Here is a 16,398-nt window from a genome sequence, read left to right as displayed (position 1 = left end):
GAAGTCCCGGCACGCGGGCCCAGTCACCCAATCGCCTGCGGTGGTGTCTGCTCGTGCGCCTGCGCGGGCCACGCCCGCGAAAGCCTGACTCTGATTGGCTGCGCCGTGCGTCTGTCCGCTCCTGCGGTTCGGCCCGCCCAGCCCGGGCGGGGAAGGAGGACTTGGCCACCTGCGACCCGTCCGCTTCCGCGGGCCTGCGGCTGGCCGAGTGGACCGGGGAGCGGGGGAACCGGGCCGTCTAGAATGACTGGCCTGCGTAACGAGCCAGCAGGTCCCTGGAGGTCCGACCCGGGAAAGACCGGACAGTCGGGGCTGAGAGCTCCGAGTGTGGTGACCGTGCTCAGTGACGTCCCTGGTAGACCACCAGGGGTGCCTCTCAACTCCGGGGTGAAGCCAGGGTCAGCCCGGGCCCCGTGCTGTGCCAGGGCCTGTCTCTGGATTGTCCTCGGCTGCGCCGGGCAGCGGAGCAGAAGGGAAAGAGGAGGTTTGTTCAGCTCGGGTCGAGGGTCAGTGTCCGTGGGGACAGGCCAGGAAGAGCCCCAGGACGAAGCCAAGGCTGAGATTGGGCAGCGCCCCGGCCAGGCGCCTCCCCGGTGCAGAAGCGCCTTTGCTCCCGCTCTGCCTCTGCTTGGGGCAGGAGTCCTCACGTGTCCTGGCTTCCGTGCCCACCCTGCCCAGGCCTCTCCTAAAGTGCCTCCTGGAACCCTGTGTTTTCCTTGCATAGCACTTCCCTGAAACGAACCCATTCCCTCATTTTCCTGTTTCTTCCGTGTCTCTCTCCTCACCCGTGCTCTAGGAGGGCACGGAGTCTTGATGATGTGTGTGCCAGTTCTCCCAGAATAGCACCTGGCCAAGAGAAACTCCCCATAGATTGTCCAGGAGGCTAGGGAGAGCCAAGCCTGGCCTTGAAGCGTCTGCCCCAGAGAAGTCGGGGTGACTGTTGCAGATAAATAACTCCGATGTTCAGCTCAGAGGAGCCTGGAAAAGACCCCCGTGATGCCTGCATGGAGTAGGTCCTTGGAAGGGCTTCCTAACCCCCTCCCCCACCTGGCCCCATACTAAAGCCCAAGACCAGGAGCTGTGCGGGAGACCCCAGACAAACACACAAGCTCCCTCCTGGATGGATTCTACACTTAAGTTCCAGCAGCCTCTTCTGGAACCTTCTCCTGGGGCCACAATGTGGGCTTCCCAGACTTCATGAGAACCATCTGTGCCCCTGCCAGCTGTGACACTGGGAAGCCCCTCAACCTCTCCAGCTCAGGGTCGTCATCCCTGAGAGGGACAAGGACACTACCTTCTGTGTGGGGGACAATGTGGTTAGGTCCCTGCAGGTGCTCGGAGCCCCAGCGTCTCCTCCTGCAGCCTGCCTTCCCCTTCCACCGGAGCCTCACTTGGGGCCCTGTCCGCTTGGCCTGCTATCAGAATCCCCTATCGCCAGCCTCCTTCCTAACTGCCTAGGGGGCCCGGCCTGAGCCTACTGTCACCGCTCCCCCCTCCCCCAGGTCCCAGGCCCTTCTGACCCCTCTCCTTGCTCCCTCACCCCACTGTCTTACCCACACCTTGGAATCTGGTGGGATTGGGTTCTTGAAGGCTCAAGAGTACCAGGCCCTGTGTCCTGCTGGCTGCCCTCACAGAGGTCACAGCCAGTGGGGGCTCTGGTGGGTGCCAAGGGTTCCAGGAGGTCCGCACCAAGGGGCAGTGCTTTCCCAGACCTGGTGACCTTGCTTCTGGCCTAAACGGGCTGCACAGCCTCTTGGACGGACAGGCCTCCCGGGTGCGCCGGGTCTGAGCAGCCAGGCTGGGTCAGAGCTGAGCTCGACCCCTCCCCTGTCCTGGCCCCAAGGAAGACACAGCGGACAGCCGGGCTTGAACATTTAATGAGGCTCGGCCACGGATGGGCGGGGGCCTAGGCCTTGCGGGAAGCAGTGGTGCGCACGCGCAGCACGCTGGCGCGCAGGGCGGGCTGGTGGTCGCCCGCGGCCCAGCGCATGCTGGAGGCGGCCCCCGCGTGCTCCGGCCATGGCCCGTTGAGGTCCGCGTGGCCGCAGGCGCTGTACCACCATCCGGCTCCCGAGCGATCGTGGCTGCAGCTGGCGAAGGTCTGGGCGCCATCCGTGCAGGGCGTGCAGCGGTCATGGTCGCGGTCCAGCGTGCTGAAGCCACAGCCCTCCTGGTTGTCCGTCTGGCCCAAGCCCCGGAACGCGTCCCCTGCGCGGTGTGGTGGCGTGGGCAGCGGGCCAGCTGCCCCTCAGGCCCCCGCTCGCGGCCTTGCCATCTGGGACCCCAGAAGGGCAGGCACTTGGGGAGGGACAGTCTTCCCCAGAGCACAGAGGCTGGCAGATGTGGGCCGGAAAGTTGGGGGCTCCAGGGACCCAACCTCCCCCACCCACCCTGGCCTGCTGCAAGAGTCCCCCTCCTGCAGCCTGGAGAGCCCAGGGGCAAAGCAGGACACCTGGGGGCAGGCACAGGGGTTCCTTACCTCCCCAGCACTCACCTGCGTTCCCCGAGTACAGGCCGAGGGTCAGCTGGTAAAACTGGTCCTCCTTGTCCACGTGGAAGTTATCATAGTGGGCCTGAAGTGTGTGGTTGTCCGTGTCCAGGAGATCCACCACCAGCTCTGAGCGCAGGCCCGGCTGGGAGGTCAGGCCAGAGATGTGCTCCAGCCCCAGCCAGTGGTCACCTGCAGGAGTGGGGCACCCGGGCAGAGGCTACTGTGTGATGGGCCCCCCCAGCCTCCTCCCGCCATCTCTCTCCCATGTCCCCGGTGGGGGTCAGGGCCTTGGGGTGCTGGCTACACCCCTGTGCCCCACGGGCAGCACAGTCCTACCTCTCAGGTCTCCAAAGCCTCGTTTGTACTCCTGCCAGCACCTCTCAAAGTCCAGGGGCCTCTGCCGGCCCCGGTCTCGGCTCTGAATCACCGTCCAGCCACCGTCCGTGCGCATGTCACAGAGAACCTGGGGAACGGGCCAGCCCGTGGCGGGCAGCGCCAGGCTGGATGCAAGCAGGCCTGCCCCTCTCCTGCCCATCCTCCCTTAAACACTTTGCATTTGAAAACTGAAACTTTGTTTTTCTACTTATCAATGTCATGTAAACTGCATCACATTAAATTCACTTTCTCACAAAAGGGGTCAAACTTGGCAGTGAGGTCACAGGCCCCCAGGAGGGCTCAGTTTGATGTCATTCTGCACCCTGCTTTGTTTTTTCACTTAATGTTGTCTCCTGGGCTCTTTCTTTGTTCATACCCTTCGAGGTGGGAGCCTAGGTTTCTCCCAGCCTTTCCGGGCTGTAACACAACGTCCGTGAACACCTCTGTGCCCGGGTGTGTCTGAGGACGGACTCCACCAGCAGCGCCTGGTCTGGCTGGCCCTTCTCCTGCTAGGTGGACAGTGCCATCCCTTGTTTTTTGTCCAAGTGACACACACATTACCCCCGGGCCCTCGCTGCGGGCTGCTCACCTTGAAGGGGGCGCTGGCTCCCTCTGGTTGGATGGCGTACACACCACTGCGGGCCCTGGGGCTCTCCACCCAGATGTGAGAGCAGTCCCTTCCTGTGGGGGATACGGCCAGGAAGGCTCAGGGCCTGGAGAGGGGCTATGCCCTCTCGGTGACTGGAACCAGAACCCTCCTCCTGCGGACGCCCTGTGACAATCTGGCGGACGATTTACGACCTTGGTCCTGGTGGGTGGGCGGCCACAGTCCCCTCACCTTGGGCCATACCTGTCTCAGGCCTCTTCGGAAATGGCCGTGCCTTGGGCTCTGCCAATTTGCTGGTCCCCAGCCCTCGGCCAGACCCTCGATTCTTCCCGAGGCCCCTGGACACCACCTCACGCCCTCACCTGCTGCCCTTGGAAGGTCAGTCTTGGCTTCCCTACCTTCCTCCTCCTGGCCTGGCAGTGGTCTGAGGGCTACCCCAAGTGCAGCTGGCGTTAGGAGAGAATACAGTGGGGCCTGGTCCTTGCCTGCCCTCCCCCCAGGCTGTTCTGGGCAGGGACCCGGCCAGGTCCTCATGGGGGGTGAGACCTGCTGGGTGGGGACCTGTGGGTGACAGGTGGGAGGCTGTCCAGCTTGGGCCCACCTGGTAGGCCCCTCCCTCTGCCCCCCCACCCAGCCAGACCTTGGGGTTCCAGAAGCACCACCGGCACCTGTGGAGAGAGGACCCTGGTGAGAGGCAGGCTCGGTAGCTCTGGGAGTCCCCAGCTCATCTCAGGCTAGTGAGACCCGTTGGCCGGACGGCCGCTCTTACCAGCTGTCGATACTGCACCATGGAGCTGGCCTGGGGCGCAGAGAGGAAGAGGAGAGTGGCAAGACCCAGCACAGGGCAGGCAGCCATGCTTCCTGGGGGTGCAGACATGGTGGGTGGAGAGCCCAGCCCAAGGCCCTGCCAGCCTCCCTTCATGCCCCCCCCGGGTGCTCACTGTTGTCTTTCTGGGCAGAGCTGAGCCCCTGGTCCCCAGCACCTTTTGTGCAGGCGCTGGGCTCACCCCGCCTCCTCCCTGCCCAGGGGCCGGGCGGGGAGCCTGAGGGCGTGGACAGGGAGGTGAGGGCCGGGGCGCTCCTCTGAGCACACTTCCCCTTGGCGGGTGTCCTCGCCGGGCCCGGCGGGCACCTCCTGCCCCAGCCCTTGAGTCCCGCTTCCACACATTTCACAAAACAGGAGCTTCCAAAATTAGACTTTATTTCAGTTCCTAAGGAATGCGTACACGCGCCTCCGTGACAGGAAGATCACGGCCCAGTCCAGTTCACGGCCGTGGGTTTCACCTGGCTTCGTCAGACACTCAGCACAAGCACAATGGGGCAGGACCCCAGGCCCAGGGGGCCGTATAGACTCCGCGTCACAGACACACGGCCAGGAGCGGCGACGACACACACGGGCGACGCCGGGGTGGACGCCCCGAGTGGGGCCGCGGGATGGTGGCCGGCACCCGCCGGCACGTGTGCCAACTGGGGGGCCCTGGCGGACACGCGCCCTCTGTCCGCTGAGGGCGCGGCACGGGGAGCAGGTGCGATCCTCCTTGGCCGGGGGAAGGCTCAGGCCTGGGGGGGCCGCAGCCCCGGACGCCCCGCAGCCAGGGGCTGCCCGAGGGGGCAGCTGGGGGGGCAGCGTCCGGAGGCCGGCCGGGCCCGCTGCTAAAGCCAACCCTTCCCCCAGGCTCGCCGGCTCAGGGCTGAGTGCCCCCCACCCCCCACCACCAACACATCCTCTTTGTCCCAATCAGATTTAAGGCTAGTATTTCCCGACACTGGCTTCAGTTTGTTTTAAGTTAAAATTACCTGAGTAAAAAAAATTCAGACATTTTTAAAAGCCAAAACCACACCACTTCTGCAAGCAGAGCGGCTACCAAGCTCGGCCCAGCTGCCCTGTCGGGAGGCGGGCTCCCCGGAGCCGCACGAGGGCCGCTCTGGCCGCTCCCCAACGTGCCGGCGGGAACCCCACGGCCCAGAACCCACCGGGAGTCGCTCCCGGCCGGGGCCCGCCGCCAGCGCACGACAAGGCACAGTGAGGTAGGGGAGGGCTGGCCGTGCCCACCTCGGCCCCTCCCCCACCAGCTCGTCCTGATGCCCGTGAACCCCGTGAACCCCAGGAGTGGTCCCTGCAGGGTTGGGGATGGGGTGGGGGCGGGGCTGCTGGGAAGCCTGAGCTCAGAGCAGTTAAATAATTCTTTATTTGGGCGGGTTGGGGGAGGGCAGGCGTGGCTGGGCCTGGACCCCCACGGGGGGTGGCGCCCAGAGCTCCCCGGCGTGGGGGTGGGGGTGGGGGTGGGGGTGGGGGGGCCCGCCCCAGGGCGACTCAGGAGCCGCCGCCGCCGCCGCCACCTCCGAGTTCGTCCTTCCTATTTGTGCGGCCGGGCCGTGGACGCCCTCTGCAGACAGTACTGAGTGACAGGCAGCGACAGGACCAGGCTGGTGGCGCGGCGTCCCATCCAGTAGAGGCCGTAGCCCAGCAGGCCCAAGAAGGCGGCCTTCACGGCCAGCCGGGACACTCTGCCGGAGATGGACGGCGGGGGGACGCTGGGGAAGGGAGGGCGGGCTGGGCCTGGCTCGGGGGTGGGGGGCATGTGCGCCCCCCAGCCCCAGCATGGCTGCCGCCCCCTCCCCAGGCCCCGCTCTGTGCTGGGGGACGGCGTGGCATGGGCGGGCGGGCGGTACTCACGTCATGATCTCCTGGATGTTGAGGTCCGTGGTCCAGTTCTTCTCGATGCCCGGGACGTGGCCCATGCCCACGACACCCACCACGACGGAGGGGACGCACTTCCTGGGCTCAGCTGTGGGGGAAGCGACGCGTCAGCAGCGGCCTGGTGGTGCCGGTGCCCGGAGAGCCCCCGCCCGGGCCGGCCGTCGCGGTCACCGTCGGAGGAGCGCGGCAGCTCGAGGCGCCGGGCGGCCTGCCTCAGCATGTAGGTCAGGTAGACGTCACGCTCCGAGACAATGGTGCGGTGCAGGTCGGGAAACTCGCCGATCATCTCCGCCATCATCTGCTCCAGCAGGTCCTTCTGCTTGCAGCGCTCCACGTCGTCCTTGCTGGGGGCAGAGGGCACGCTGCCAGCCTCGTGGGGACGGGGCGGCCAGCAGGAGGCTGGTGCTGTTGACCCAGGGCAGGGACCTCCGCACCCTTTGTGTTTGGGCTCACGGCGGAAGGAAGGGGTGGGAAGGCCTTGTTTGAGGAGGCTTAGCCCAAGAACAAGGGGGCCGTGCCGCACGGCGGGCCCTGGGCCATTCTTCCTGGGTGGGGCTGCCCGCGGGAGGCTGAGGGGCCCTACCTGATGGGGTCTGACAGGAAGCACAGGCCCCAGGCCAGCTTCACCTTCTGCCAGAAGGACAGCGCCGCGATGGCCCTCTTGAAGGTGACGGGGATGGGCCGGTCGCCCAGGTGGAACTTGCAGAAAGGCACCTTGCTGGCCTGGGGCAGAGGCTGGGTGTTGGCTGGGGAAGCCCGAGCCGCGGGCAGCTGCCCAGGCGCTGAGCCCCCTTCCCGGCTGAACCCAGACCCACCTCCTTGAAGGCCTCCCTGAACTCGCCGCCAGGAGCCATGCCCAGCTGCTCGGTGATGTGGGCCGACACTTTCAGCAACAACATCTGCATGAGTCCGGACATGACCCCGTTCTGCAGGGGAGGGGCCGACGGTCAGCGGCCATGTGGACGCTGAGCACAGACTTCCTCAAACGCGAGGGGAGGCCCCGCCTGCGTTCCGGGACTGAGCGAGGGCCGTGGACAGGCCGCCACGTCTACAGTGGATGCCCCTTCCCTCCTGCCCCTCCAGCCCAGACCCCAACTCCTCTGCCCACGTCCCCCTGAGGGGCACATGTTGTGCTGGGCTGGCGGGGACTCTGAGACCACCCCTCCGCCCTTTGCCGAGCTCCTTGGGTCCCTGTCCAGGTCCTCCCTGGGGGCTGAAGCTCACCCACCTTACCTCTCTCGTCTGAAACCCAATAAAGGCATGCCCCTCTCCCGCCCGGGGCCTCCGCGCCGCCTGAAGGCCGCGTGCTCACAGGCGGGCAGAGCGGGGAGCGTGGCTGCCTGGGGAGGGGCCCGGCCCGCGCCCGCCCGACACCGCACCTGCCTCACGGCCTGCTGCAGCTTCCCCAGGCTGAGCTCCTTGGCCTCCTGCAGCAGCGCGCCCTCGTCCATCTTCAGCATGGACACGCGGTACGGGCACAGCTCCACCACCACCACGTCGGGCTGCAGCTCCCGGATGGTCTGCAACGGACAGCCGCCTCAGCCCGGCGCCCGCCCCAGCGCCGACCCCGACCAGCGGCCGTCCCCAGGGGCCGCCTCAGCCGCCGCGGCGACAGCTCACTTAAGTGACTGACAGCGACACAACAGAAAAGCGCACGAGGCCTCAGAAACCCCTTTCCTGAGGGGCACTGGGGTCACGCAGGAGGCGGCAGCTCGGGCGACGGGGCCTCACCTTCACCACGTCCTTCTTGCTGTCGTCGCTGAAGTGGGCGGTGCCCACCACGTACACCCTGCTCCCGTCCTCAGCCACCAGCTCGGTCACCGTGCGCGGCAGGCTGGGCCGCTCTCGCCTCCTCCTCAGCTTCATCTCCAGGAGCAGAGTCAGCGCGTCCGCGTCGGCTGCAGGGACAGCAGCTCAGCTGGGGTGCCGTGCACACCGGCGGCCTGGGCTCCCGGTTCTCAGGGCTGAGCCACACCCGGGGCCCAGATGCGCACAGGGGCATGCGCACCCGAGCAGCACCGCCCACGGGGGGCCCTCCCAGCTGCGACGTGCCCGTCCCTGCTCACTACGGTGTGCAGCTGGGCACGGCACCGTCTGACGAGACCCTCCCTATGGAAAGGGTCCTGGGCCTCGGGAAGCTCTGCATCCTCCACGAGAGGGAGCCCCCAGCCGCCACGGCCCCCATGGCATCCCTGAAGCACTCAGACCCCCACCCCAGGGAAGGGGCTCCTGATGGAGCTCCACCAACCCTCTTGTGCTCCAGGGCCTCCTCCCCAACAACCAGGGCTGGCCCGGGCCGCTGGTCGCCACACTCAGATCGCCCAGTCCGAGCCCCTGCGGCCAGGGAACTGCCCCTGCCCCCCAGCCCTGACCGGTCTCAGAGAGCACGCACACAGGTTCTGGGATCCTCCAGAAAGCACTCTGGGCACCACCTCTGCAGCCCCCACCGCCACAACAGGTTCGATGCCGGCCTGCAGAGGGAAGGGGGCGTCTGAGTCGGGGTGCCCACCTCCCTGGGACCCGCCTGGGCTCAGGGCACCCACTGGCCCCCGGTGGGGCCCACTCAGGACTCGGGCCACTGCTCCCCAGCAATCACAGCCTGTCTGTGATCATCGCCTTGTGTGCAGCCCACCCCCAGGGCTCCCTGCCCCAAGGTCCCCCTTGGCTGACCCTCTGGGCAGGAAAACCACACAAAGCTCTCCTACAGAAGCAGCAGAGTGATCCCAGGCGGCCACACGGAGGGGGGACCCACACTCCGCTGACCAGCTAGCTGGACCCTGAGCCCGAGGTCGTACAGGAAGCAGGCCCCCCACACCCCAGTATCTGGCCCAGGCCTCTGACCTCCTGAGGTGGCTGGCCCTGCTCCTCCTCCCCCTCCATGGCTGGGTAGCGGCTCCTGGCACCGATGAGTGAAGCCTGAGGAGACAGAGGAACCATGTTCGCACCTGGAACCCCAGGGCCGTGCCCAGGGCTCAGTCTGTTTTGAAAGATCCGTGGGTGGGATCACAGGCTCTGCACTTCCAGACAGATCGTCACCTGTCCATCGCCAGCTCTGGAGGTCCAGGGTCCCTGTGACCGGGCACAGTAGGCGTGGGACCTGTAAACCCTGCACCACAGGGCTAAGAACAGGGCTGGGGACGCCTGGCTTTGCTCCAGCTGGTGAACTGGGGGTCCTCTGTGTCGCCAGGGACAGACAACTGCCAAAGACAACGGACCGTTCAGACCTCCAGGGCCAAGGGGAATCAGGGGCCCGAGACCTGTGTCAGGCCGTGGGATTCTGGACACCGGAAGGGCCGGCAGCACTGACAATGCAGACCTCACCCACGCTTCCCCAAGACGCCACGGGGAAACTCAGCCCCGAGTCTGAGAGCAGGCTGGCCGGCACAGTGCGGGAGAGCAGCTTGAAATGAGGAGCCCCTGGAGAAGTCTGACGCATGACTGCAGGCTGTCACTCCAACTGGTCTGAAGCTGTGGGGTGCTATCGTGTTTGGTTCTGGAGTCTGCCTCTGTCCCATGGGCACCAGGGGATGGAAGGACGGGGAGCGGCGCGGTGGGGAGCAATGCTCGCGGGCCTCACTTCAGTCTCACTCTCGCACCGCCCTTCTCAACGTTCCACAGTAAGGAAGGAAGGGCACGCGGTGAAGTAAGACACTGCGTCAGGTTCCTTTCCCCTCTGAGCGCCGCGATCCCAGCTCCCCCCAAGCCCGTTTCCTCCTCAGCAGCAGGAGGGACCCACCACCTGCGCAGGCAGCTCAGAGATGGGGCGGGGCTCCCTCCCAGTTTAACCAAATGCCTGATCTGGTGTCCAGGGACACCCGGACAGGCCTTGGAGCTGACCGGGGTGGGGTGGGCAGCCCATCCTGAGGATGGCCAGGTTTCTGAAAGAAATACAGTCACAGTAAGGGTCAGAAAGAGGAACTGGCTTAGGGCCAAAGGAAGCAGCTAGGCCCTGGTGGGAGGTTGGCCAGCAGAGAAGGGTGGCTGGGGAGGGGAAAGAGGGCCCGGACTTCTAAGCGCTCCTCCCAGAATACCTCCTGTCCAGGATCCCCAAAGCCCCGTCTTCCCGCTTTACAGATTAAAGCACTCCACCAATGCAAGATGCCAACTAAGTACAAACAGGAAGCGGTGCCTGAAGCCAGAGGGCGGGGCTGAACAGTCAGGGGAGCTGGCCTGCCCCTCCTCAGGCTCCTGAGCTGGCCCAGGGGGGCAGCTGGAGATGCCGGTCCTTAGCCCAGCTTTACACAAAAAAGCAAACAGTTCTTACTTCCAAGCAGCACAAGGCTGCCAAAGTACCAGAAAAACTTCTTAAGAAAACATCCTGTGCTCTGGCAGGGAAGCTCCTATTAACAACCAGCAAATGGGAGGTCACCACGTTGTCGCCACAGCCTTCCCTCCCACGGGTGTGGTGGTGGCAGGCCTGGGGCGTGGTGGCCCTCACCCACCCTGGGGCAGTGTGGCCAGACCCACCCTCTGAAGCCCAGGAGGAAGTCTGTGCCCACAGGGGACAGGCCGGGGGGGGGGGGCGGGCGGCACCTTTCTGGGGGTGCCCTTCTGGGTCCTGCCTCCTGTGGGCTGGGGGTATGCGGGTGGCAGACGAGCCTGTCAGGCCTAAAGCCCAGCCTTGAGCCTGTTAAGTGCCAGGACCCGGGTCCCCTGGAGCTCTCTGTCCCACTCCCTGCAGCTGCTCCCCAGGGATGCGTGCCTGGTCTAGTCAAGCAGGAGGGCCACTGAGACCCCTTCAGCCTGAGTCCGTGATTCTGAGAAGCCTCTTTCTCTGATGCTGCCGCATCCACACACTTTCCAATACCCTGGTTTCTCTCAAACTCAGAGGTGGGGTACCCTGGCAATACCCTTGCAGAATGTCATTTCAGTGGGTTGTAAATTTCAAATATTTATGGCTGGGGCCTGAGCCTTTCCCAGCTGCCAGGTGGGAAGCAAAGGCCCCCACAGACCTCCGAGCCCAGGCCCCACCTCTCTGCACCCACCAGTGGCTGCCAGGGTCGTCCACATCCCTCCTGGTTTCCTGCCACACACTCTCTGGATCTACAGGTCCCAGCAGTTCCTCACACCACTGCATGCTGCAGTGACAAGCAGAGCTCTGGCTGACACCCTCGAGGGGAGACAAATGTGCCCCTTCCTAAATCCATACCCCAGTGTGTAGCCCTGCTACTGGGCCGCGGTCCAGCCACCAGTGCTGGGGGCCTCTGGAACCTGGCACAAAGCGGGAAGAGCCTTCTGCCAGATGCAGAGGCTACCCACTCCCTCCGACCAGCTGTCACTCCAAGCAGGGCTGTCCACCGAGATGACCCGTGGGCAGATGGCTCAACTGTGCTGCAGGGGATGGTCTGGGTTTGGCCAGATCTCAGACCAGCCACCTGGTGCTGCATGGCCCCGGGCAGGACCCTCCAACCTGCTAGGACTCTTAGCTCCTCCTCTAGGATCGGGGTGGTTAGGGCCGTCACCCAGACGTCCCATCCGTCTGCACACAGTAGGCCCTCTCCCAGCTAAAGACGTGTGCCACACGCAGATTTCACTTCAGCTCATAACCTATAGACCTCTGTGGGCTTCCTCCTGTGTGGGCAGGAGCAAACCCCATGGGGCACAAAAGAACCAGCAGTCTGGTTTCAGGGGACAATGGAACACGAGTCTTCCTTGGCCGTCTCCTTATCTGTAGAGGGACACACCATGATCTGGCTCTGGGAATCACAATGCTGCACGCAGAGGACAGCAGGAGAATCACCGCAAGCTTTCAGGAAAACAAACTCCAAAGTGGTGGGAATTCCCAACAGCCCCAGGAGGACCCACCCTGCCCAGTACTCCAGGAAAAGCGCCTGTTCAAAGGACAGGAAAAGCCCCACTTACACTAGGGACCCACCTGGGGTGTACAGCCCTGAGATACAAATCAGAGTAACACATTAAACTGTTCTGCATTGGATGACGTTATTAGCATCTGAAAATGTTTTGCTGGGTGTCCGTTTCAGGACAGAAGCAGAGGACATCAGACAGTTCAGTGGGAGTGGCAGACCCAGGTTCCTGCTTGCCCAGCCCAGGCAGGGGAGGGTCCCATTGCTATGCGCTGAACTGCATCCCCCAAAATTCATATACTGAAGCCCTAATCCCCAGGATGATGGTGTTTGGAGGTGGGGCCTTCGGGAGGTGACTAAGGTTACGTGAAGTCATGAGGGTGGGGCCCCATGATGGTATTAGGGCCCTTATGAGAAGAGACACCAGAGATCTGGCTGTGTGAGAACACAGTGGGAAGACAGCCATCGGCAAGCCAGGAAGAAAAAGCCCTCATCAGCAACCACCCTTGATCTCGGACTTCCAGCCTCCAGAGTTGTGAAAAAACAGTCTGCTATTTAAGCCCCATCTCTGCTGTTTGCTATGGCTACAGAGCAGACTGAGACACCCACCGCTGCCCCCCTCGCCCCTCTAAAAACTGGAAAGCCACAAACTGCCTCCCGGATCCCAGACTGGCTTCTCAGTGCGGCCAAGACCCGACCAGCACCAAATGGAGTTCCCAGAAAAGCCTGCATCTCCCAACCAACCCACCAGGCTTGCTCAGAGAGTCAGAGGTCCCAATCTGGGCAGACCGGTGGGCTGTAGAAATAAATGTCCAGCCAGGAGATGGCAGGATGTTGCCAAAGCCCTGACCTCCCCAATGCCCCCACTTCTTAAGCCTGGGCACCCTTGGCCACTTGAGACCCCCCTGAGTCTGGCAGCACCTGCTTTATGGAGGTGTGGCAAAGTTTGGGTTTGGGATTGGGATAGAGGACATACGCCCACTTGTATCTGAGCTGGAGGCCTGAATGGCTCCTTTTCCAGCTCACCTGACTGACCCTCCTGGAGCCTGGACACGGGGCCCATTGCCGGGCCCCCACACTGACCAGCACGGCAGGGCGCTGTGTAGGGGTCTGGCTACTCACCCTACCAGGCTCTCTCCTGGCAGGCTCAGACACCATAGCATCATGGCCATTCTGCAAGACTGACCAGTGGTCCCAGGGGCAAGGGTCCCTTCCAGTCATGCTGCAAGGGGGTGAGCAGGAGCAAAAGGGGCGGCAAGAGACCCAGAGAGAGCTGAGCCTGCCCAGCAGTGCAGTGGGCCTGGTGGCCGCACATCTCCCTCTCCAGCGCACCCCAGAAGCCAGTGGGATTCCACCTGGAAACCACCCATTCTCCTAACGAAGCTGTCCTGATCCCCAAAGGTGGCAAGGACTTGTGAGCGGAGTTCCTAGTCGTTTTTGAGAGGCCGATGCCAAGGCGGCCTGCGTCTCCGGGGAGAGCTTCTACAGACTCTCATACGCGGTACTTTGTGGCACAGAAGTTACACCTCCATACGCTGCTTCGTGGAAACAAAGTGGAGACTGTTGCAGGCCTCTGAAGTTCGGCCGCGCGCACACCGGCGGAGACCTAGCTCCACTCTGCCATATGGCAGCCCTACTCGCTCGGCTTGAGGGGCAGAGGCCGCCAGCACTCGGGAAGGGCCGGGGTCTCCGCCGGGAGAGGCCCGCGGCCCCCCGCCCGCCCCACCCGAGCCCTCAAGCCCTCTCCCCCGCCCCTTCCCCTCGAGCCCTGGCCGCCGACCCGGCCCCGCGCGCCCTCCTTACAGGCCTGGGCTGACCCTTCCAGCCTCAGACCCCACGCTAGGGGCTGACTGGGCCCGGTCCAGAGCGAGGTGGCCCCCGACCCCGACCCGACCCCGACCCCTGCCTGTCAGCCGGGGCCCGCGCCGCGCAGCGTACCGAGGCGGGGCGGCGCTCCTCAACCGGCCTCCATGCGGCTAGTCGCCCCACCGGACGGGGCGGACCGGGGCCGGGACCGGGGGCGGAGCGGCCGGACGGGCCGGGGCCGGGGGCGGGCGGCGCGCGGCATGCCGGGAAGCGCAGTTCCACGCGCCGCCCGTCCGCTCCGTCGGCGCGCTCCGTCCGCGCCGCCGGACTACACTTCCCAGGGATCCACGCGCGAGCGCCCGCGGACTACACTTCCCAGGGGCCGTGCGCGAGAGCCCGAGGACTACACTTCCCAGGGGGCCGCGCAGGAAAAGCCCCGCCCCACCCCGCCCCGCTCCGACACCGGCGCCTCTGGTTCTGGGAGGGAGGAGGAGATTCTGGACGCGTGAGTTCGCGTCCCCGGGCCTGTGGGGGAGCCCGGCGGCCTTGCAGAGCACTCTTAAATTTTCTGACCGCAGCTCCCAGTCTGTAAAAGGGATGATGTTCCCCACGATGTCCACGGAGAGACTTTGTGTCAATCGCCCACGGGGCAGCCCGTAGTGGGATGGGAGGAGCAAAACACTCGGTTGTGGAGCAAGCCCACGTGGCTCGACCTGGGTTGGGGGTGCCTAGACTCCCGCGCGCCGGCGACCGGGCCATCCCTCGACTTGGTGGGTGGAGTCCCCTGGGAGGGCAGGCCCCAGGGGTCCTGCTGCCTACCAGGCTGAGACCTGGACCCCAAGCCCCGGAGGGGTGTTTGATGGGCGGTCTCAGGACGGGCGGACCCCGGTGAGCCTGGAGCCACCGACCCGCTGCCGCGGAGGGGCCCCAACCACCATGTCTCTGGCCCCTCGTCGTCCCCATTTGGTCAAGTGGGCGGTGGGGCGTGGGAGGCGGACTCCCAGTAGGGTGTCCCGAGGCCACCCCCCTCTTCTCCCCACGTGGAGCGCCCCCGGCCGCCCACCCCCACTGCCTGGGCCCGGGAGGGGGCCTGGGGGCTGCTGCCCTCGCCTGGGTCCTCCTCCATCCTCACAGGGTGGTTCTGGGGCTGGGCACCCTGCAGCTGGTGGATGTGGGGACGGCTTGCCTGCTGGCCACACGCGGACCCCCAGTCAGCTCCACCGAAGCTTGTGTCCAGCTCAGGGCCGTGGGACGACTGGCTGGCTGGGGGCCTCAGTAGCTGGAGCAGGCTGCCTGGCCCTCAGTCTGGAGCTACTTGGGAGTGAGGGCACAGTCCAGTCCAGCCCCCGCTGGGCCTGGACCTGCTGGGCCAATACACCAGCACTCGGAGCTGGGCACTGGGCCGCCCCTCAGGTTCCAGGAAGAGGGGCCCTGGCATTGGTGACCTGTAGGGGTCACAGGTTCCCGTGTTCTTTGGGGTCCAGCTGATGTGGGAGATAATCCCCCGGCCACTCTTGGTACCAGGCTGGGCTGTTTGCCCGCTGAGCTCTGTATACGGGAGACTCCAGGCTGACGCTTCTGGGCCAGGCTTGCCGGCCACCTCCCTCCTATGGCTTCTTGGTCCCCGAAGGGCCCGGCTGGCCTCAGGGAGGCCTCTGTCCTCCTTGGTACGTGCTCCTCCTGTCCAGTTACTGTTCCGTCCCTCTGTGCCGGCTCAGGTCGTTTCTGCGTCCCAACCACCTTGGCCGCCTTCTCAGAGCACACACTGCGGGGCAGTGTGCGGTGGGGCCTGGAGCGAGTCTGGCTGCCAGGCCCATGCTGTGCCGGCGTGGCAGGAAGAGGCCTGGGTTCCAGTCTTGCCTGTGTGGGAGCCTCTTCTTTTCTGAGGCGGGGACAGTTGCCCCCGGCCGCTGCAGTGCCCTGGCTACAAGGAAGGGGTGAGGAGATGAGAGGTGGGTGGGGGGCTTCAGACCAACACTAGAGCTGATGGGCGCCCTCCTGCACTAGTGGGGTAAGGTGGCGGCCCTCGGCACCTGCAGGGAGAGCTTGGCTTCTATGGGACGATGACTTGGGCTCTTCTCTTCCCCAGCAAACCAGGGCAAGGGTTCAGCTCACGCTGAGGGCACTGCGTGTGCTCCGAAGGACGGACCTCTGCGGGATGCGACTTGCTCTGCAGCGTCCTGCCGGGCGTTGGCCCCGGGGACAGGTGGCTGATAGCCTGGCAGAGCAGTCTCCCCAAAGACACAGAGGTGGCTGCGCTGGGGGCCTCCTCGGCGGGTGTGAGCTAACCGTACTTAGACGTGTGTGTGTGTGAACATCGCTCAGCCCGCAGTACTGGTGTTCACTGGCAGAGGGAGGGTGCACGAGACCTGCCCGCTGCACAGCCCGGGTAGCGAACGCCTCTGCAGGGCTCTGGGGCCATCTCCACTTTGAGAGCAGTCCCCGGGGCAGGGGCAGGGATGACCCGTGCAGGGCCCAGCTGAGCTGTGCACGTGGATGGGCAGGGTGGGCAGGTGAGTGTGGCCTTGGATGGCTGGGGAGGCTGGACTGGACTCCAGCCCCACTCAGGGGAAGGCCGGGGGGGGGCGTGGCAAGAGCTGCTGACTTGAGTCGC

The 16,398-nt window shown here is 65.0% G+C and overlaps 2 protein-coding genes across 9 annotated transcripts; both read right to left on the bottom strand.

The window, feature by feature from the left end:
* Nucleotides 1-1,857: 1,857 nt before the first annotated feature.
* On the bottom strand, nt 1,858-4,825 carry LOC118549407 (angiopoietin-related protein 5-like). Of its 4 annotated transcripts, none has more exons than XM_078076804.1 (6): nt 4,243-4,515; nt 4,114-4,141; nt 3,456-3,547; nt 2,828-2,954; nt 2,495-2,680; nt 1,858-2,208 (listed from the first exon to the last, which is right to left on the bottom strand). In XM_078076804.1, the coding sequence occupies exons 1-6, from the start codon at nt 4,393-4,395 to the stop codon at nt 1,907-1,909; spliced, it is 888 nt and encodes a 295-aa protein (XP_077932930.1). In that variant the 5' UTR covers nt 4,396-4,515; the 3' UTR covers nt 1,858-1,906. The 4 variants fall into 4 exon arrangements, with proteins under 4 accessions (XP_077932930.1, XP_077932932.1, XP_077932931.1 ...); XM_078076806.1 differs by adding an exon at nt 4,700-4,825 and having other exon boundaries at nt 2,077-2,680; nt 4,243-4,334; XM_078076805.1 differs by having other exon boundaries at nt 2,077-2,680; nt 4,243-4,334; nt 4,415-4,515.
* On the bottom strand, nt 4,658-14,020 carry TRABD (TraB domain containing). Of its 5 annotated transcripts, none has more exons than XM_036113760.2 (11): nt 13,917-13,976; nt 9,211-9,371; nt 9,016-9,090; nt 8,567-8,645; nt 7,906-8,072; nt 7,554-7,694; nt 6,990-7,100; nt 6,758-6,897; nt 6,346-6,518; nt 6,151-6,262; nt 4,658-6,008 (listed from the first exon to the last, which is right to left on the bottom strand). In XM_036113760.2, exons 3-11 carry the CDS (start codon nt 9,052-9,054, stop codon nt 5,831-5,833), a joined length of 1,140 nt encoding a protein of 379 aa, XP_035969653.1. In that variant the 5' UTR covers nt 9,055-9,090; nt 9,211-9,371; nt 13,917-13,976; the 3' UTR covers nt 4,658-5,830. The 5 variants fall into 5 exon arrangements, with proteins under 5 accessions (XP_035969653.1, XP_035969654.2, XP_077932925.1 ...); XM_036113761.2 differs by lacking the exon at nt 13,917-13,976 and adding an exon at nt 9,496-10,179 and having other exon boundaries at nt 4,658-5,981; XM_078076799.1 differs by lacking the exon at nt 13,917-13,976 and adding an exon at nt 9,496-10,176.
* Nucleotides 14,021-16,398: the final 2,378 nt, after the last annotated feature.

This window comes from Halichoerus grypus, chromosome 6 (genome assembly GCF_964656455.1).
Source record: "Halichoerus grypus chromosome 6, mHalGry1.hap1.1, whole genome shotgun sequence".
Taxonomy (NCBI): Eukaryota; Metazoa; Chordata; class Mammalia; order Carnivora; family Phocidae; genus Halichoerus; species Halichoerus grypus.
This window is presented reverse-complemented; position numbering and strand designations above follow the sequence as displayed.

What these genes read in the sequence shown, in the direction of transcription:
- LOC118549407 (XM_078076802.1), bottom strand. Translation starts at nt 4,395, where the DNA reads ATGAAGGGAGGCTGGCAGGGCCTTGGGCTGGGCTCTCCACCCACCATG. An exon ending in TGGTGCAGTATCGACAGCTG is followed by an intron (nt 4,142 to 4,242) that starts GTAAGAGCGGCC and finishes CTCTCTCCACAG; the next exon opens with GTGCCGGTGGTGCTTCTGGA. An exon ending in GGTGCTTCTGGAACCCCAAG is followed by an intron (nt 3,548 to 4,113) that starts GTCTGGCTGGGT and finishes TATCCCCCACAG; the next exon opens with GAAGGGACTGCTCTCACATC.
- TRABD (XM_078076799.1), bottom strand. Translation starts at nt 9,610, where the DNA reads ATGCGTCAGACTTCTCCAGGGGCTCCTCATTTCAAGCTGCTCTCCCGC. An exon ending in TGGAGGATCCCAGAACCTGT is followed by an intron (nt 8,073 to 8,566) that starts GTGCGTGCTCTC and finishes CTGTCCCTGCAG; the next exon opens with CCGACGCGGACGCGCTGACT. An exon ending in TGCAGCAGGCCGTGAGGCAG is followed by an intron (nt 7,101 to 7,553) that starts GTGCGGTGTCGG and finishes CCTCCCCTGCAG; the next exon opens with AACGGGGTCATGTCCGGACT.